Source organism: Medicago sativa, chromosome 3 (assembly GCF_051527215.1).
Source record: "Medicago sativa cultivar Bolivia chromosome 3, Bolivia_mono, whole genome shotgun sequence".
NCBI lineage: Eukaryota > Viridiplantae > Streptophyta > Magnoliopsida > Fabales > Fabaceae > Medicago > Medicago sativa.
Genome location: NC_140751.1, coordinates 91,592,503 through 91,614,574, shown reverse-complemented (window position 1 = coordinate 91,614,574; position 22,072 = coordinate 91,592,503). Strand labels below are relative to the sequence as shown.

Genomic DNA, 22,072 nt, shown 5'->3' with positions numbered 1-22,072 from the left:
TTTGTTACAAGTTCACAAAATTGTATTCCTCGGTATAAAATATTCATGAGAATAAAAAAAATGCTAAAGAAAACGGTGGGAATAAAGTTTTCATGAAGATGTGAATAAATTCATCTGTAAATACATATTAGAATGCCTATTTTTATGTTTATTCATTTCAATTTACCCTTCATTAAAAAACTATTTACATGTCTCGTAAGTGTAGCTCGGTTGGTAGCTACCAGGGATAATTTGTGCAGGGGCCGGGCAGGCCCGGCCTTGGGGGAGTGCAAGTTGCTCGACCAGGCCGGGCCTCCAAATGTTACGGGCCTCAAACAAAAAATTAAGTCTAATACCCACCCCCCATTTAAATAAAAAAAAATACATGTTACTTCTTTTTCTTTCTTCAGCACACGTTTGAGTTTTTTTTAGACTCTAGTTCTCCTTTCTGTACATAAATCTGATACCATCAAACCACCCCAATTTGTAAAATCACTTAATCAGTCAATTTGGAAAGCTATTTCATTGAAAGAATCACAACAATCATTTTTTTTCCGAATAAACCATTCGTTTTCCCTTCCCATAACGAAGGAGTGACAAATCCAAACGACACTGTTAGGTAAATTTCACCTCTCTTTCACTTAATTTTTTTTTATTTCGTTTCATGTTTAGAAGTTCTTATTCTGATTTTTTTTAATGAAGTTTAGCTACACAAAAAAAATTATGTTTTTATTTTACTTACTAGGGGCCTATTTTAAAAAGAGAGTCGAGCCTCCTATTTCATAGGAATGGCCCTGGGGCCGGGGTTCGAACCCCAGATTCCCCACTTCTCCACACATAATGTGTGTGAATCTAGCCACTAGGCTACATGACAAAAAAAAACTATTTACAATTTTATTATTCTTTACTTAATTAAATTTAATCTCACATTTTCTTTTTATAGAAAAATTTAATCCTACTTTCAAATCCCCCTATTTTAAATGTTAAATCTATTACAATCATTAGATCAATCTTAATAGCTCAAATGTAAACTAATCCTAATGAATTCAATGGAGATCGAGTATAATATTTACTAATGTGTTAACCCGTGCAATGCACGGGTGATAGACTATATTTTCTCAATCTTAAATTGTTTTATTTTTTTAATTATCAATGAAAATTATTTATCCCGTGAATTTTTAAATATGCCCGTATTTTTTTGTTAAAAATAATGTTAGTATTTTTTTTGCCGCAATGATGACAAATATGTGTTACATGTTTTTATGTTTATCAGTGGTAATATTTGTCCCGTGTTTTTACGTATAAATGAAAAATATATATATGGGTTTCAGTTCGCCGTCGATGAAGCGCCGCAACAGTTGTCCTTTCAGAGTCTTGGTGTTTGTCGATTCTATTGTGGTCACTGGTTTCGTTCAACGTCGTCGTCGTCTTGTAGAGCTATGGTTTTGACGCGATTATGAATTAGTCTCGGCCTGGTTTTTGCTATTTTTTTTCATTTTTGTTTATTTGTGTTTGTTTTGTTTCGTGGAAATAAAGATGGGTGGTGACTTTGTTTCGGCTCTATGATTTTGTCTGAAAATTATGAATCTCGTTTTCTAGACTGAAGGTATGGGTTCTTTAGTTCCGGCGTTGTTCTGTTGGATGCATATCTCGATTCAATATGACCGGTTTTATCCTGATGTTGGTCGAAATGGCTAGGTGCGTAGATGCTCTGTGTTGACGGTAGTAGTCGTTCATCATACCTAAAATATTGTATCCACCGTGGTTGCTTCTTGCAACGTTGGTGGATAGTGGTCGATTTATGTCGTTTGTTCATCCCTTGATCTGGACTGCGACTGAAATTTCAAGACCACCGCGACTTTGTGGATTCGGTTCGTAATTGATTGTTTTGACTCAAAATGGCGTTTATGGTCTTCTGATACTTTGAAGATAGTTGTTGGAACTTGGGTCGTTTCTGTGTTGGCAGACAATCGTTGGGTTGTCGCGTCCCTACGTGGGTTCGCTGGATTGTACGTGGTAATGGTTGTTTAGGTATGTTCTCTTTTATTACCATTTTTGTACTGAATTGTTTGGTTTTGCTTTTGTGGTTTACTGGGTCAGGTTGTTGGCCCTCAACCCAAGTCTTGTATTTCCTCCTCTTGATAAAAACTTGTCCCGTATATTTTTCTATTTATGTGGTTTTTGGTAAACACAATGACAAACATATAGTGTTTTTGAAAAATAATAGTCTCTTGTTTATTTCAAAGATATTTATTATAATTGAAAAATGCTTTCCCTCGATTTTTTTTTTACATTTATTAGTAATGATATTTATCTCATATTTTTTAGTTTTTTATTTTGACAAAAAAAATTCATATGCAAGAAGCAATGTAGTCATTTGAGATTGTAATTTTTCAATCAATGCAAAATATATCATACAAATAAAAAAAATATATTTTTGCATATTTAAAATATTATAATTCTAGTTTTTTAATTTTGAAATTATGTCATTTTATATACTACCTCCGTTCCCAAATATAGGAACCTTTTGCCAAAATTGCGGAGATTAAGAAAGTTGGTTGGAGTATTAAATTTGTATATTATTACTATTGTTTTTACAATTTTATCCTTAAGAGAGAAAGTTAATTTATGTTTTCAATATAATATTTATTGTTGATTGAAGAAAAAATGCAAAATAAATAAGGGTATGTTTGTAAAAAAATAATTAATGTACTTGGATATACCAAAGGGGTCTTATAAAAAGGGACAAATTATTTTTTCAAAAGGGTCTTATAATTAGGGACGGAGGTAGTAATTATTTATTTAGATTATTTTTCAAAATTTTGTTGTTGAAGATTTTTATTTGATTGTTCGTTATAATTTGTTACATTAGTATGTCATAAATTGTGTCATTAAAAAAAAATGTTTGTCTTAAATGGTGTAATTGGACTATGACTTTTATGCTTCAACCTTACATTCCCACATGTAACTTTTCTTTTATGTCATGTGTATTGTTCATTTTAAACATTCTCAAATGTATGTATAGAGGATGAGGTTTTGTGCCACTACGTTCGCTCGATTGTCGCGCCCCTACGTGTGTTCGTTGGATTGCACGTGGTAATGGTTGTTTAGGTCTGTTCTCTTTTATTACCATTTTTGTACTGAATTGTTTGGTTTTCCTTTTGTGGTTTACTGGGTCAAGTCGTTGGCCCCCAACCCAAGTCTTGTATTTCCTTCTCTTGATAAAAACTTGTCCCGTATATTTTTTCTATTTATCTGGTTTTTGGTAAACACAATGACAAACATATAGTTTTATTGAAAAATAATAGTCACTTGTTTATTTCAAAGATATTTATTATAATTGAAAAATGCTTTCCCTCGATGTTTTTTTTTTTACATTTATCAGTAATGATATTTATCTCGTATTTTTTAGTTTTTTATTTTGACAAAAAAAATTCATATGCAAGAAGCAATGTAGTCATTTGAGATTGTAATTTTTCAATCAATGCAAAATATATCTTATTAATAAAAAAATCTATTTTTGCATATTTAAAATATTATAATTCTAGTTTTTTAATTTTGAAATTATGTCATTTTATATAATTATTTATTTAGATTATTTTTCAAAATTTTGTTGTTGAAGATTTTTATTTGATTGTTGGTTATAATTTGTTACATTAGTATGTCATAAATTCTGTCATTAAAAAAATGTTTGTCTTAAATGGTGTAATTGGACTATGACTTTTATGCTTCAACCTTACATTGTCACGTGTAACTTTTCTTTTAAATTTGATTTTGATATGCCATGTGTATTGTTCATTTTAAACATTCTCAAATGTATGTATAGAGGATTTGAAAAAAAAAAACGAGGAAATGCACGTTTGCACGCTTGTTAATAATAGAGGTTGATCCAGAAAAAATAATAGAGGTCGACAAAACATATTTGCATTTCCTCTCCAAAAAAATATATTAATTTAACTCACTATCACACGCATTTTATTTGTTTTATGATAAACAATTAGGGTGACAGAATGATCATTAGTCTGATAGAGAACTTTACCAAAAGTCTGATGGAGAACTTAAACTTAGAACCACAATGTTTATTATTTTTTACCATTAAATCAAACTCTTGATATTACTAAATGTTGGAGACCATAGGTTGGTGTTGTTGATGTGCCACACTTATTCCATTCCAAAGGGACAATAATGATAACGAAGTTTTAACTTAGTGGTTGCTTATACTCCCATTAACCTATCGTGCACATTGCATTCACTTTATTCTACAAATTTCCAGTCGTGTTGATCGCTCATTAGCGTTTTCTTCGCCATTATCGATCAAATTCAAAATGCTACACCATAACTTAATGTTTGTGACCACATAATTTCGATGTCAAAAAATGAAGAAAATGACAGCGTTTCTAGTTTAACATATCATGATTCATACCTACTACCAAGTCCTTACAGCACCATCAATATTTATCATCATCGTCATCATTTGGTGTTCAAACTTGGGGTTATGGAATCATTAGATGGACGAAATCATACATATTGTCTGACATTTTCTTATAAGAAGCATATTAATATTTTAAATAGCGGAAATTAAATTTATAAGTTTACAAGTATTTTTTATTTAAAAATTATTTTTCACGAAGATGTCATCTTAGTATCAATTTTTAATAATTGTAACGCAAGAGAATACAAATTAGCTCCTTTCCCTTCTCTTTTACTCACAAAAGAAGGGGGAAAAACAATTAAGTGTTAGCAATACACTCTCTAACCTACAATATTTCAACAAATTATCTTTTTTTTTTTTTTGGAAACGAAAAAATTATTTTTTATTGATCAAAATTCATATAGATCTCATATACATTTTAACCAATAAAAGAGAGTGTGTTGAAGGTTTTGACTAAAAAAATTGGGTATGTGTTTCTATCATTGAAGGAAAAGTTGTTTTTTCAAAACTTTTTTTAAGAGAGAGATATTTCACTTTCTCTCTAAGTTCTCTTTCATCTTATTCACGGGAGACAGTTTTTTTTGGGTTATTTTTTGGCCTAAAATCGCCCTTAGCATATTTTTCGCCTCTTTTAATATAAATAAGTGGTTTTCACACATATCAAGTATTTATGTTTTTATTTTATTTTATTGTTTGAATGCGACGTTGTATTGTATGTTGTCTCGTGCGACGTTGTTTGAATTCCCGTCTTGTTGCGGTGTTTGTTTGCTTCATATTCAATCAATGATTTGTGCGTTAATGTTGTAGATACGGAGATATGAATATTTTGATCACTTTGATTTTATCATATTATTTATAGGCACCAACATTGTATGAAATTGATTTAGGTGTTGTGAGTTTGTTCACATATTTGTCGTTTTCATTTTAACCAATGGTGAATATGAGGTTATATTTGATGTATTTTATCAATGAGTAATGATATTTTGACATCCATTTGATGACAACTTTGTTGACAACCTTGTTTTTCTCACTTCTTATTGGTCAAAAACAATGGAGAGAGAAAAATGAAGAGAGAGGATAACAACATCATGTGAGTATGAGAGAGAAAGTTGTCCAAAAGTTGTCAAAAAGTGGTTGTCAAAATATCATTTCTCTTTATCAATTTAAATAAATTATTTCTGTTAAAACAAAATCACTGAAGGAAAAAAGGAGGTCCTCGTGATGGTTGGACTTCACCAACAAATAACAAATGTATCTATACTAAATAAAATATAACGATAATAGGGGATTTTGGGCTGAATTTTTGTTATTCCAACTATACCCTTAAACAAATTTTCATATAATAATATTATATTGTTATAAAGAAAAGATAGGAACATTTGTTATATTATCGTTTTCATTGAAAAAGATAAATATGATTTGTTGAGTTTGTTACATTTGAATGTCACAAATATCTACTTATAACTTTAATCTATGTTATATATAAAGAAAATAATCCCTTTCAGCTCTTTTGGGCTGATTTTTTTCTCTTTCAAAAAATGTCATCAATTTTCAATACAAATAACTTATGTAAATAGATAATAAGAATAAATTCAAATATTTAAAGAATGTAACAAACACGATATGAATATATACTATATGTCTGATTTTTTTTCTTTATCATTTAAAAAGTGTAACAAACTAGATGAGTATATTTATACTTACTCTTTCATTATCTCAATTATACCCTTAAACAACTTTTTCAATAATAAAGATTGTTTTTTTGACAAACAATAATAAAGATTGTTGCTCACTACAAAAAGAATTCAGATTATATATTTTTGTTATATTGTTGGTGTCATTGAAATAAATAATCATGATTAATTTGGTTTGTTATAACTTGAAAGCAAAAAACATTTATATTTTTAGTTTTAATCAAAATTAAGTTTGATAAAAAAAACACCGTTCATAATTTTCAAACATCAACGCAATAAAAAAAAGCAACACAAAATCTATATAAAAAAAATTATAAAAATTTTTATCTGTAATTTACCCACAAAATCTCTTTAAAATATCGTTGACAGTTTATACGTGTTAGCATAATAAAAAAAATGAAAAAATGGGCACGTGAATATTCGTCTTTCCACCAGTATTTATGAATAAAATGCGTGAATATTTTTTATTTTTTAAAGGATAAAATGCATGAATATATATATATATATATATATATATATATATTAGTTGACCCTCTCAAAAAAAAATATTTTTTAGTTGACATTGACACCCAACCAAGACAAAAAAATAGTTTTTTTTTATTGTCACAAGGCAAAAAAAAAAAAATTAAGATAACAATAATTTTAAAATTCAGTTTAGTTTTTTCAAGTTTATCTTAAAAGAAAAAGAAGAGTAAGAAAGAAAATGAAGGCTTATTTTTTATGTTGAGAATAAAGCTTAAGATAAATAAAGTGCGAGAATATATCAAAGGCAAAAAAAAAAAAATTAAGATAACAATAATTTTAAAATTCAGTTTAGTTTTTTCAAGTTTATCTTAAAAGAAAAAGAAGAGTAAGAAAGAAAATGAAGGCTTATTTTTTATGTTGAGAATAAAGCTTAAGATAAATAAAGTGCGAGAATATATCAATTTAAAATGATTAAGATAACATTGAAGCCTAAAACAAAAACAAAAAAAAAACAAAAAGATTAAGATAACAATAATCCCTTTTTAAGAGGAGGATAACAATAATCATAAAATGTGTAGTTTGTTTAAGTTTATCTTTAATCTATACTATATGTAAAGAAAATTACCCCTTTTAGCATTTTTGAGTTGAATTTTTCTTTCCAAAAATACCCTCAATTTTCAATACAAATAACACATGTAACAAATAGATAAGAATAAATTCAAATATTAAAACAAATGTAATAAACACGATATGAATATATTTTTTTTCTGGGAATTAGTCACTTTAGTCCCTGAATGCAGAGAAATTGTAAAACAGTCCCTGAATGTAGACTTTGTTGGTCAATTTCAGGGACTAAAGTGATTAACGGAGTCTACATTCATGGACTAAATTGACTAACGACGTCTGCATTCAGGGACGAAATTGACTAAAAGAGTCTACATTCAGGGACTATTTGCAATTTATCTGCATTCATGGATTAAAGTGAACTCAGTTCCTATTCAGGGACTAAAGTGACTAATATCCTTTTTTTTTCCTTTATTATTTAAAAAGTGTAACAAACTAGATGATTTTATTTATACTTACTTTTTCATCATTCCAATTATATCCTTAAACAACTTTTTCTATAATAAAATTGTTGTTGGTGTCATTAAAAAAAAAGAATTTAGGTCCTCGTGAGCATAGCTCAGTTGGTATGGACAATGCATAATATATTCAAGGTCAGGGTTCAAACCCCGGTCGCCACCACCAAAAAGAAAAAAGAATTTAGATTATATTTTTTTTTATAGTATTGGTGTCATTAAAATAAGATAATCATGATTAATTTGGTTTGTTATAACTTGAAAACAACAAACATTTATATTTTTAGTTTTAATCAAAATTTCATAAAAAAACACCGTTCAAAATTTTTAAAATTTAACATAATAAAAGAGCGAAAAGACCGACACGTGAGTGTTTTTCGTTAGTAATTAAATAAAAAAAGGAAAGGAAGAATGAGAGAGAGAGAGAGAGAGAGAGAGAGAGAGAGAGAGAGAGAGAGAGAGAGAGAGAGAGAGAGAGAGAAGGAAAAGGCCCCGCACAAAATCTTAGAAGTAGTAGGAAGCATTAACACTCTGTTTGGTTGAAAAGAAATAAGAAAGAGAGATAGAGAGAAGAGAGAAATAGAGAAGAGATGGGGGTTTTCTTGTGTTTGGTGAAGAAGAGAGATTAAAGAGAGAGAAATAAGAGAGACCAAATTCCCACTTTTTACTTTCTTCGCTGGATTGAGAAGAAATGGGGAGAGAGTATTGACTGTTCACTACAATTACGTTTCTACCCTCGCTTTAGTTTTTATTGTTCGTTTGTAAATAATTGTTACACGTACGTTAACACTGTACCAATTTGTCTAATGCAAGCGAGAGTCACGTACTACGTTTTAATATTTTTTTCGAGGGAAATTGTTACCACGTTTTACTAGCAACAATTAGTTCATATACCTTTTTTGACAAGTTTTTAGTTCATATACTTCATATTTGTTTTTTAATTAATACGAATAACAATTTTTTTTACCTCTAAATCTTAATTAATACGAATACAATTTTTTTTACCTCTAAAAAAGTTATTTTCTTTATGATTAATTGTACCAAGGAAACACAATTTATTGCTAAAAAAAAGAAACACAATTTAAATATTATTTGTAGAAAAGAAAAATGATCGTCTCTTGTTTTTTTTTCTTCATGAAAAAAGACTCATGGTTGTCGGTAACAATGACAAGTTTGTTAATTAACGTGACATGAAACAAATTTTAACAGAAAAATTAAATTTAAGTTTAAACTAAATATGTAAGTAAGGGGCATATTTGTCAATCCAAAAAAGTTATATATTTCTCTCTTTTATATTTCTCTTCTTTCTCTCTTATACCAAACAACTCATCAAATCTATCCTATTTCTCACTTATTTCTCTCTTCCTAAACTCTCTCTCACTTATTTCTCTTTTTACAATTTCTCTTGTAAACCAAACACACCATAAAAGAGGAGTCAGTTATGCAAAAGGAATTACTCGAGTGAAGGGGGATTATCGTGAGTAAATTAGTATAAATAAATATTCAGATATAAAGAAAGAAACCGTCCACATCAAGGTGGCAACAATAGCACACAACATTCACAAAAAGCCAAAACAAAACACCATCAAACAAAACAAACATCATCGTTTCATTTAAATACTCATCATCATCATCCTCGTTCGAAACATGAGCACACCAAGAGTCCGAGGTTCATGTTCTTTTTCTTTATATTATTATTATTAACAACATTCCCGAACCTAGTACCTGGTTTTGTTCTTTTTTTCTGTTATGTTTTGTTTTACTTATAATGTAATTTATTTATGATTGTTTAGTAGGGAGAAAAAGCATAATCAACTTAGGTGAATTCAGTGTTTTACCAAAAGGATCAATGCAGAAACGCAGAAAAGTTCCATTGGCCATTCTAATAAGGAGATTCCTCGGTGCTATCATTCTTTCAATAACCATCACTTGTTTCTTCTTTGTTCATGTGCACGTATCAACTTCTCCAACTGATCCTAGTAACTTCAATGAAAAGATTCACATGGTTAGTATCTTTCTTCTTTTTCTCATAATAATTCATCTATATTCTGTTTTTATTTTTGTGCCATTAAAACAAAAACAAAAAAACTTTTTAGGTTTGGTTATTTGGTGTGAGTTTAATTTGTTCCTATTGTTTTGGATACTCCGTGGTCTTCTCTAACAATATTTGCTAAGTACCAGATTCTGTTTTTGACTTTTTATTTATTTTTTATTACTTTTCTGGCCTCTCTCAATGACCCTATTTTGAGATTCTTATTGAGAAGCCTCAATTTTAAGTAAACTATTGACTTGAACAATGTTTTATTTAAATCTTAACACTTCAATTTTGGGCACATACTCACATAAAACTAACAAAATTAAATAAAAAGTATTTAGTTACATCAATTGATATATTATAATTTTATTTTATTTTAATTTTTTCATGGTTTTGTGTGTGTGCCCAAATATTTTTATTTGGGTTTGTGCCTAACCAAGTGGTGCCTCTTAAGCGAGGCATAAGAGAAAATCTTTCATAGACACAATCACAAATCAATATTGTTAGGCACATCCACGTGAAATAAAAAAAATTTAAAAAATATTTAGTCACATCAATATTGTGCCCAAATATATTTATTTGGACGTGTGCAGAGACAAATATATCTCTACATGTAATTAATTGTATATTTATATTATTGCACATAGTTTGAAATTTTAGCATATACCAATGTATATTTATATTATTGCACATAGTTTGAAATTTTAGCATATACCACGTTCAAATATTTTTTAACTTCAATTATTTACTTTTTTAAAAATTTGATATTTCTGTTAGATTAAATATCTTATTAATCGAAATCTTTTTTGTTAATTTGAAAATGTGACAGTTTCGTAACCTGCAAAGTTGGACCCGAGAGCTTGTTCCACCCCATTCATCTATGGCTCCACCCTCTGCTCCCAAGGTCTTGTATTTCCAATTTATACTACCTAAAGAACTGGTTTATGATCCGTTTGTTTAAAACTTAACTTGTTTTGTGTTTGCAAAAAGATAACTCAATTATTTCAATCTATGTAGAGCCGACACTTTATATTAAAGTCGTGTCTGGTGTTAGGACATCGACACATGTAGTTACATTTAATCATTTTTTCTTTCTTAAATTATTATCTGTATCTATATGTCAATGTTGGTATGGTGTTTGTTTGTGTGTTGGTGTCCGTATTATCATAACACTAACACATAGTTACATTCAATCACTTCTATTTTTGTATATTATTACCATTGTCTATATGTTAGCCGTGTATGATGTATGTGTCAGTCTGCTTCATAAATTCCAATTGCTTATTTGTTAGAAAGCCATCATAAACCAAAATTGTGGGTCTGTTCATTTACTTCTTTTGTTCTGTTCCGGACAACCTAGTTGATAGTTTATTCTTTGTTATCTTGGTTTTTGTTCATTTCTCGAGCTAATGTTTATTAGTATCATCTAAGGCTTGTTATATTTGATTTTTAGTGTTTACTAGCTATATTGGTGTGTCATGTATTTTGGTAGTCACCTCCTAAAAATGTGTTTCTATACATATATATTTTTTTAAATTATACAAAGATATCATGATTTTTTTCAACAAAAAAAATTGTATTTTGACTCCTTTAGTTTTGACAGTTGAATGATTCAAGTGGGGATCCAGACTACGAGAAACTGTGGAAGCCACCTCCAAATCATGGGTTTCTACCCTGTACAAAGCCTACTCCTAACTACACTAGTAAGAAACTTTAAACTTGTTGCTGCAATTTGTACGTGTGTGTTTGTGTTCATTGTACTTAAATGAAGTGTTAAATGTTTCTCCAGCTCCTGAAAATTCGCAAGGTTACCTCCAAGTTCATACAAATGGTGGACTCAACCAAATGCGCGCCGGGGTATGATTTCTCTCTTTGTTTTAATGCCAAAAACTTATTTCACATGAATTTATCTTTAGTATTTGATTTTCATTAGATGTTAAAATGTTTTTTAAATTGTTGTATTGCTAGAAGCTTAAAATTTGTTGCTTTTTCTGCAGATATGTGATATGGTAGCTATAGCTCGCATTATAAATGCTACTCTTGTAATTCCAGAACTTGATAAAAAGTCATTTTGGCAAGATAATAGGTAACTTTTAATTCTCGAGGTTTATAAAAAAAAAAAAAATCTCTTTTTCTTATGGTTTTTTGTTTCTGGATTTTGCATAATTGTATTTTACAATCTTTTGTTTAATTTGCAGCATTTTCTCAGATATCTTTGATGAAAAGAGGTTTATTAGTTCTCTTGCTGGTGATATAAAAATCATCAAGAAACTTCCCAAGGAACTGGCAAATGCACCTAAAATGGTGAAACAATTCAAAAGCTGGTCTGGTATGGATTACTATCAAAATGAGATTGCAGCCCTTTGGGATAATTTCAAAGTATGTAATCTCCTTGTATATAAATTTCTATCATTTTGTTGATTTATCATTTATCAACCTTAATTTCTAAGTTCTCTAACATATTGTACAATTATCTTACGATTGACTAAAGGTTATTCAAGCTTCCAAATCAGATTCTCGATTAGCAAATAACCATCTACCTCAAGATATTCAAAAGCTTCGCTGCCGTGCTTGTTATGAAGCTCTTCGTTTTTCTCCTCGCATTGAACAGATGGGGAAGGTATATCAGTAGATACAAACTCTTGTTTGCTTCTTTGTTTCATCACTTTCGGATTTTTTTTTCCTATCTTTTTTTTTAAAATACTTTTTGGGTATTTGCAGATATTGGTGGAGAGGATGAGATCATATGGTCCTTATATCACATTACACTTGCGTTACGAGAAGGATATGCTTGCATTTAGCGGCTGCACGCATGATTTATCAACTACCGAGGCCAAAGAACTACGGATTATCAGGTAATGATGCTTCAAAGTTCTTTGTCGAATCTTCAGTTTAATTTTTCTTCCTGATGTTTGAAATGACTAACATGAACCAAACTTACAGAGAGAATACTACTTATTGGAAAAGAAAGCACATCGATCCAATAGAAGAGAGGGCCAAAGGGTATTGTCCCTTAACTCCAAAGGAAGTTGGAATTTTCCTTAGTGCTCTTGGATACCCTGCAAAGACTCCAATATATATTGCTGCAGGGGAGATATATGGGGGTGAGTCCCATATGACTGAATTGCGATCACGCTATCCATTTTTAATGAGCAAGGTTAGATTTAACAATACTCTGTTGTTGTTTTTTGGTGAATGAAGATTGATAAAACATTGTTTGAACTGGTTTCTTATTTAATCTACATGTAACTAATATCAGGAAAAGCTGGCATCTATTGAAGAGCTTGAACCATTTTCTAATCACGCATCGCAAATGGCTGCTCTTGACTATATTGTATCGGTTGAAAGTGATGTATTTGTACATTCTTACCCTGGCAACATGGCGCGGGCGGTTGAAGGCCATCGTCGTTTTCTTGGGAAAGGAAGAACCATATCGCCAGATAGGTGAGCCTCTCTTGCTCTCTTAAGCAGATGAATTCATTTTTCTCTTTCAAAATTTTGTAATTCATTAACCCTAATGTTTGCCTTTGCTTCCTTTAAACAGGAAAGCTCTCGTTCGTCTGTTCGATAAACTGGCAATTGGATCAATAACCGAGGGGGAACAACTGTCCAATAAAGTGAATGATCTCCATAAAGGAAGGTATGTAATTGAGAAAAACAGAAAAGCATTAATGTAAATGTCTAGTTTAATAGTTGGATAAATTATGTTTTATATACATCTCATCATATATCATATTTCATTTAAGTGTGTAAAGATAGTAAAATCATTTGTAAGGGGTCCTATACCTCTTGCATATTACTCATTCAGAGACATGTATACACCTTAGATTATACTAATTATTAAAGCAATTTATTTATTTGATATTTGGTTTGTGGTGTGTTTGGTAGGGTTGGCTTATTAAGGAAGAGAAAAGGACCCATTCCTGGAACAAAGGGAGTGGACAGGTTTCGTTCAGAAGAAACATTTTATGCAAATCCTTTACCTGATTGTTTATGTCGGAAAGAATCACCACCTACAGTGTAAAAGCAAAAGCTTTTTCCTTCATAAGTTAACACATTGGTGAAAGAATGACTCATAACACAATCTGAAACAAAATTCAGCTGGGAGAAGGTGTTATAATGACTGGTAGCTGAGTGTATATATCTAGAAGGAAAAGAAAAGAAAAGGGGAAGAAGAAAAAAAAAAAAAGGAAAGAGGGAATTTTGATTTACAAAGTTGGCAGGTGACAACATGAGATTCTTATATGATGGGGCTTTTGGTAGGAAAATTCATTCATTTATTCTTTGATTTATTGAGTTGAGTGAGCATCACTTATTTATGTAAAAGAGAAGAGCTGTTTAACATAGCTAGGGAGTTGTTCACATGCTTTATTGCAAATTTATTTTTGTAAATTGCATTATTGTAATTATACTTTTTGATTAATAGTTCAACATTCTTTTGTTCCTTAGAAGATAACAAAATGTTAAGCATGTTTTAATTTGTTTTGTTCCTGTCATGTTTACGTTTCCTTCTGTCCTGATTTGCTATGATGATTTCACCTTAACAATAATATATAATAGATAGCTACTGTGATAAACACTTCAATTAAGCATTTATTGTATATAATCTAATTCAAAGATGACATATTTTGAACTTTCACAATCTATAAAAGCAATTTCTACTATAAAAAATAAAATTATCGAGTGATCTAATGGCGCAAGAATTTCACCCTTATGGTGGTGAATAAGGGGTTTGAACCATATGCAATATCCCTACCAATTAAACTATACTCATGGAAACAATTTCTATAAATTATTATCCAACATTTATAAAAAATTTAGGTAAACGTAATTTGTGGACATTTATTTTCACAAGTTCTTCTAAATTTTTGTATAAATATATCATAAGATAAACTCAAATGAGCTCTTGCAAACTCCCTTTGTTTATTATTGGTATTCATTAAATAGAGAAGTAATTAAGTAAAATTGTACTAAGATTGAGTTATTATACATAAACTATATAAGACATTTGATTTTAAAAAGGAAAAAAAAAAAAACAACTGACAGACTGACCTCTGATATAAGATTATTTTGTACAACAAACTAATCAGTGCCATTTTCAATTTAAAGAAATTGCTTTAACTCATCTATGACCACAATCTAATGCCGCAACAGCATCCTTCAAATGAACAAAAGAATGTTATGGTACACTGTATCATGATTTTCTTGTGATAATATCAAGCCCTCCCATGAATGGCCTCAATGGCTCCGGAATAAGGACAGATCCGTCTTCTTGTTGGTAATTCTCAAGTAGACATATAATCATTCGTGGTACAGCACATGCTGTTGCGTTTAACGTGTGAACAAACTGTGGCGGAGCGAGATTGCCTTTAGATTTTTTTGGACCCGGGACAAGTACTTCTGTTGGACGATACCGGATTCCCAATCGACGGCTCTGATAGTCTGTGCAATTTGATGCGCTTGAGATCTGCCGTTATATCAAACATGAAGAGGAAACAAGCTCAGCAGATTGTATATCTAAAGCCACAGTTTTTCATGAGATGATGTTCAGCTAAGCTTAAATAATCACTGACTTAGTGCATGCAGCCAGTGGCGGAGCCAGAAATTTTGAGCAGTGGGGGCACTATATATATATATATATATATATATATAGCAGACTCATCTTAAATAATTTGAAAATTCTACTCTAATTTTGTAGCAGGGTCATCTTCAACAATTTAAACGTCAATGTAAAAGTACTAATTTAGAGGTCGATACGGATTAAAAGTAGTTATTTTGGTCTCTAAACGTGTGATTTGTTAGGGAGCCCCTAATATGCACCTCAAATTAAAGGGACCATGGGTGAACCTTGACAAATGACCGGCACCAACCAGTCACCTAATTTGGGCAAAAAAGTATTTTCCTTCATCTTCTTCAAACACTCAAATATACAAATTCATATTCCATCTCCTTCGACTGCCATTTATCCCTTTTCACTTCCATTTATCCCTCTTTTCTTGGGTAATCAGAAACAAAATCGTTCTTGGCCTATTAACGTAATTCTATTCGATTGTGGTCAGTTTTAGGAGCAAGAGGTTGCACTTTGATTTTAATAACATCTTTGTTACTCTTCTCAGTCCCACTCGGCCTGTTGTTCAATAATTTGATTTTGACGCAGCTTCCATTGAAACCTTTTATTTTATGAACAAAATGACTGATAAAATCAACCCAATATATTGAAACTGGCTCTTTAAGGTCAACACTAATGGCTTTTCAAGCTCTAGTTTCATTTCAGCACTATATTTTGATTAATAATTTTTCTAAAGGTTGTGTTTCTTATCACTTAACAAAAAAAAAAAAAAAATCAAATCTTTTGGAATTTTCGGTCATTGAGAACCTATATGGCTGGGGGTGGGGACAATATTGTTGTTCATAGAGAGAGAGCAAGGAATGATGACATTGAGGAAGATAAAGATGAGAGAGAATCATGTTTAACAAAAGAGAATCATGTTTAACAAAAGGAGAACTTGAACAATTATTAAAAAAAAAAAAATGACCGGCTACTGTGTGTAAAATTGAATGGTCCATGTTTGGACCTTTTTAAGAGGGTGCATATTAGAGGGACCCGATTTGTTATCACTAAAATATTTCAATTTTATCAAAACTTTGAACACATCTTCAAATGTTTATTTTGTTATTAATTGTATAGACCAAATTGATTAGCGAAAAATATATTTGAAATTAGATAATTCAAGACACATTTAAAAATCAAAATGACTAATAAAAAGCAAAGTTTTTTTTTTTTTTAATTTTAATAGAATGGTTGATAACCCCTTTTAATTCAAAACCTTTTAAGTTTTTCCATAATATAACATTACATTATTATTATTATGAACACATCTTCAAAACATAGTGGGGGCACAAGCCCACAAAGAATTTAACATAGCTCCGCCACTGCATGCAGCTATAGTGGGGATGTATTTTTTTATCGTAATCCCCCAATTCCCAACGGAAGGAGGTCTTGATAATCCACAATTCGACCGGGAGGTAATTAAAGTTTGACCAAGAACTGTTTCAGTCAGGGTTCAAACTCAAATACTCCTGGTTGATTCTACCTTAACTAAAACTCATTACCCACACGAGTCCAACATTCTTAGTTTAGTGGGGCTGTATTTAAGATGATTAACCAATTACTAATTGCATTAAAAAAGAGATAATGTCAGACCAAAGGGAATTAAATACTGACCTCACCAAACCGTTCTAAACCAGGCATCCATGCCTCAACATCAAATTTACGATAAGCAGGTGCGCCTAAATCTTCGGAGGCCATATCCAAAGTTCTGCAGAAATGCTCACAGTTATATTAGACGCAGCAATGGGATCATGTTATAGATTGAAGAAAGGATGCGCTAAGTAGTAACTCTCACTTGAAATGTAACCCTAGGGATGAGAACATGTCTTCTTCAATTTTAATAAGTTCTTCGTGGTAATAATCACTCTCTTCTGGGCGGCAGAAAATAAACATTTCAATTTTGCTGAATTGGTGGACACGATAAAGACCTCTGCTCATTATCAATCAATATCATAAAGTTTAGAACTAAATACACATAAACATGAACATTGATATGTAGGATGAGACTTGAGAGTAGGAACTTTGACTGATTATGTACATTTTGGCTGGCAGAAAGTTTACTGCCAATATAAATATGTGGTCAAATCAATACCTAGGAACATGGTAGGAAAAAGTAAGCTCAATAATCAATTACCTTGTTGCAGTGCCAGCAGCACCTGCCTCGGTACGGAAACAATGAGAAAATGCGACATATTTTAAGGGCAACATTGAGTCAGCAAGTATAGAATCCATATGAAGTCCCCCAACAGGAATCTCTGCAGTGCCGATAAGGCATTGGTCACTGTCATCGATAGAATAAACCTGTTTGATGTTGGGATGAAACATCAATAGAAGTAATGAATTTCAATCATCACACCAAAAACATAAAGCAGAAGTATTTTTAGGGAAAATCTAATGGTGCTGCAATCTTTTGCACCATGAAGCAAGGTTGGGCCTCATTATGATTACCATTACATTGAAGCAAGGTTGGGCCTCATTATGATTACCATTACATTGTGAGAAAGAAATAAATGGCTAACAGCCATTTACATTGGCTAAGAAATACACAAACACAAACCTGGGTATTTTTCGCACGAGGTTGGAACCCACATTTTTCAACAACAGAGGACCGTACAATTTCAGGTGTTGTTAGTGGAGTAAAGCCTCTCTTCATCACTTCTGAGAGCGTCCAATTGAGAAGAGCCATCTCTAATAGAACTGCTTCATTTTTCAGGTAGTAGAACTTTGAACCACTGACCTGTGAAGCAGCGTGTTAGATGCATGAGACATCATGTTATTTCTTTTGAAGATCCAAACTTCAACATAATCATTACAATAAAAAACAAGGAATAAGTTACCATCAAGTTAACACTTAAGATAAAGTCTTCCAACAATATCATACACAAGAACAGTCATGGATATAAACATTTAATTATGAAAAGTTGAAGGTTTATTCAATCAAATATCATATACTTTTCAAGCAAGATGTTACACCTAAGACACTACTGTGTTTCCTATATAATAATAGGCTTAATTGCACTTTTGGCCCCCTATCTTTCCAAAAGTTGCGGTTACGGCCCCCTAACTAATTTAAATACAAAACAGCCCCTTAAGTATTGATTCTTTGGCAGTTTTGGCCCCCTGGTCCATTTTTGACCTGGTCTTTGCTGACGTGGCACCCACACCCCTTATGTTTGGTGCCACGTGGATATTATTTTATTTTTTATTTTTTTTAAAGCTTGCTGATATTTTGAAATTGGAGAAATTTAAAAAAAAAAAATGAAAAAGAAAATAGACCCTTGCAAAGCAACACCCTTTTCAGATCAAACCCCTTTTCAGAATCACCACCTTCAACTCTCCAAGCAACTCTCCTCCGCTTATCAAACTCAATCGCATCCTCTCTCGCCGCAACACCATACACTCCTCCCAAAACCGCCACCATCTCCGTCACAGCATTTCTCGAACCTCTCCTCACACCAACAAACTCCATCAAAGACTTCGCTCTAGCATGCACTCTTCTCATCCCCCACCCTTACCAACTCCGACCTTCACTTCATCTTCATTTCTTCAACAAAAAATCCCTTTTCAGATCAAACCCTAACCCTAATTTTCTCAATCGATTCAATCATGGAGAAACCCGGTGAAACAATCGCAGTAGTGTTATCGGCGAAGGAAGCATTCGAGAACAAGGAAGGGAGAACTGTGTTGTATTTGTTTGTTGGTGTTAGGTTGTTGGATGTGAAACAAGGACAGAACAAGGAAGGGAAAACTGTGTTGTATTTGGTTTTTGAGTATATGGATACTGATCTTAAGAACTTCATTCGGAGTTTTCGTCAAACTGGGCAAAATATTCCACCCCCAACCATCAAATTATGTTAATTTCTTTTCAAAAACCCAACTAAAAATATTAACCCAAAAAACCCATGAATTGTTCGAACAGGAACATCAATGGTCAGCGAGCACTTCCCAGCGTTTATTTACACAAGACATTTCAATGTTTGATTTTCTGGGTTTTTTTTCTCTGCCGCAAGATTTGGGCATGAAGATGTGAAAGAAGGGTTGAGAGACGGGAAAGAAGGGTTGGAAGAGAATAAGGGTAAGATAGGGTTTTAGTTTAACAAAGGATGAAAAGAGAGATAGGAATTGATGAATTTCCTGGCTGATGCATCATGAAGATTATGATGCTGTGTTGTGTTTTTCATGTTAATTCACGCCTATTCCTTTTTCCATTCCTTTTAATTTTTAACCTAAAAATCATCCTTAAAGGCTTAATCATCCTTGAAATTGAATAATTCTGGATTTTTTATTTTTTTTCTTCTGATTTTTAATTGATTTTTAATATTTTTTAAATTTATTTAATTAAAAAATGCCTGCATGAATTTTAAAAAAATAAAAAATAAAATAATATCCACGTGGCACCAAACATAAGGGGTGTGGGTTCCACGTCAGCAAAGACCAGGTCAAAAATGGACCAGGGGGCCAAAACTGCCAAAGAATCAATACTTAGGGGGCTGTTTTGTATTTAAATTAGTTAGGGGGCCGGAACCGCAACTTTTGGAAAGATAGGGGGCCAAAAGTGCAATTAAGCCATAATAATAAGAGTACCAGGTAAGTAAATTCCAAGAGAGTCACATTGACAATGAATTGTTTCACCTTTACCTGTTGCCAATATGTCATTAACCTACACCTCAAATTTACAGTGTAAATAGCCATACTTTGGAAAAACGATGCTTTAAGCGTTAAATTAATCATACTATACCTCTGCAGCAGCATCAAAATCAAAAAGATCAAGTTCCTTTCCAAGTTGGAGATGATCCTTGACAGGAAAACTAAATTTAGGAGAGCTGCCAACCTACAAAATCCCAAAATACATCATTAATACTTGAGAGATAAGAAACTGATACCTGAGCAAGACCAACATGCAACCTTTTCACTCAGAGAAGAAAGAAATGAACGGAATTGGTAATAATTGAAAATACCGTCTTCCTTATTGTGGAAGAATCCTCCCCTCCTATAGGAGCATCTGGATGAGTCATGTTTGGTATACACTGCGCCTCCCGTTGAAGCTCATCATTAAGCTTCACCAGGTCTTCTTCCAAAGCAGTAAGTCCCTCCTTCAAATTCTTCCCTGCATTCATAATGTAACGGTTTTAACGAATTTACATAAAAACAAGTGCGCGCAAACACAAACAAACAAATGGTTATAAATCGTGGCAAGAGCAATGACCTTGTTCAGTTAGTGTTTGGCGCTCAGATGGTTCTAATTTTCCCTTCATCTTATTAGCCACTGCATTTCTCTCTCCACGAACTCTCTCAACTTCCTGCTATCTGTAAGAAACAAATTAGCTAAGCCATTAAAAGAACAAAGATATTTTGGAAATTATGACATTACTACCATCAAGCATTTGATTGGCGGTTGATTACATTTAGGGCTTGTTTGAATTGATTTTTTTGAACTTGTCTACTAGCATAAGCACTTGTGAGACTGTTTGGGAAAGCTTATGACATGTCCATAAGCTACTTTTAACTTATTTCCATGATTTTTCCTGGATAACTTATGAAAACAACATATATCTTATATGAAAACAGATTGACTTCAACTTAATTAAGCTCTTATAGCATAAGCGATTATCATAAAGTACATTATATGAAAACAGTTCGATTTTGACTTAATTAAGCGCACTTATTACATTGGTACTGCATTATAGACATTGGTACTGCATTATAGAACTGACTTATAAATAAGCAATGCTATGATAGAGCTTAATTAAGTTGTTTATCCAAGTAGGGCCTAAATAAAAATTTGAACTTTCATTCATCATGTAGAAATGAACATACAATAAATTCTTCACAACGCAAGTCATTTAAATTAAAAGGGAATGGATAATGAAGAGAAAAAAGAGAAACATAACCTTCTGAAGAATAAACAATTTATCATAAAGATGAAGAATGAGTTCCAAATTAGCATCAGAATTGCGGTTCTTTATATTAACAGCAACAGTTTCTTTGTTATCCTTGATCCACTTGAAGTCTATAGTAGCTTTCCATTGAGGTTTTCCACCTACATAAATCACCAATAACAACGTTTTTTTTTTTTACTTTAATTTCATTGTTAAGGAATAAGAAAGAAACTGAAACAGAGAATTAAGAGAAGAAGGAAATGATGACCTTGGTCGTCGGAGATGGTGGTGGTGGTCGGAGATGTTTGAACGGTGGCGGAAGAGGTGGAGAGAGCTTTGGTGAGGCGTGGAAATGGAAATTTGTGGGAATGAATGGTTGGAATTTTGGTTTTGTGAAGTGGAGGAGAAAGGAAGCGCGAAGAGGAACATGTGGGAGTTGAACTGAGTTTGAGAGTTTGGAAGGTTGTTCTGTGAAGATAACAATGTGAATCCATGTCTCTCGCCGGTACTAGTGGCAAAACCTCCTTCCTTCGGATTTATCCTCAAAAATTGATAATTTTGGGATTTTACCAATATTACATTTGACATATTTAAATGGGATACAAACATGTCCGATAAGTTCTAACCGTCAAAAATGCCAAAATTATTAGGCTGGATATCATGACCGACGTTCGACCTCCGACACCTCCACTTTATGTGTTTTAATTTATGATAGCTTTGTCATTTCGTATACTTACAAAAACAATTATTTATTATGCATGTGGAAGAAAGATAAAGAAAGTTGATGAATAAACACACCAAAATTATTTAGACAATTCGGCCCAAATTTACCTATGCATGCGGGAGAAAATAACTTTCCAATTCACTATGAGCTTTATATGATATACAATTAACTTTG

General features: G+C 31.9%; 2 protein-coding genes across 4 annotated transcripts; one reads left to right on the top strand and one right to left on the bottom strand.

Annotated features, from left to right (window-relative positions):
* The first annotated feature begins 9,104 nt into the window (after window positions 1–9,104).
* On the top strand, window positions 9,105–14,162 carry LOC146941919 (O-fucosyltransferase 7-like). The gene is made up of 13 exons (XM_085755781.1): window positions 9,105–9,318; window positions 9,443–9,654; window positions 10,514–10,588; window positions 11,288–11,387; window positions 11,474–11,541; window positions 11,682–11,770; window positions 11,883–12,063; window positions 12,176–12,304; window positions 12,406–12,539; window positions 12,628–12,841; window positions 12,944–13,128; window positions 13,229–13,324; window positions 13,573–14,162. The coding sequence occupies exons 1-13, from the start codon at window positions 9,297–9,299 to the stop codon at window positions 13,706–13,708; spliced, it is 1,641 nt and encodes a 546-aa protein (XP_085611907.1). The 5' UTR covers window positions 9,105–9,296; the 3' UTR covers window positions 13,709–14,162.
* Window positions 14,163–14,588: 426 nt separating this feature from the next.
* SRS (Seryl-tRNA synthetase) lies at window positions 14,589–21,681 on the bottom strand. Of its 3 annotated transcripts, none has more exons than XM_085755784.1 (10): window positions 21,443–21,681; window positions 21,187–21,335; window positions 20,502–20,602; window positions 20,254–20,402; window positions 20,034–20,126; window positions 17,853–18,032; window positions 17,430–17,596; window positions 17,091–17,225; window positions 16,910–17,003; window positions 14,589–15,151 (listed from the first exon to the last, which is right to left on the bottom strand). In XM_085755784.1, the coding sequence occupies exons 3-10, from the start codon at window positions 20,548–20,550 to the stop codon at window positions 14,879–14,881; spliced, it is 1,140 nt and encodes a 379-aa protein (XP_085611910.1). In that variant the 5' UTR covers window positions 20,551–20,602; window positions 21,187–21,335; window positions 21,443–21,681; the 3' UTR covers window positions 14,589–14,878. The 3 variants fall into 3 exon arrangements, with proteins under 3 accessions (XP_085611910.1, XP_085611908.1, XP_085611909.1); XM_085755782.1 differs by having other exon boundaries at window positions 20,502–20,595; XM_085755783.1 differs by lacking the exon at window positions 17,091–17,225 and having other exon boundaries at window positions 20,502–20,595.
* Between the last annotated feature and the right edge of the window lie 391 nt (window positions 21,682–22,072).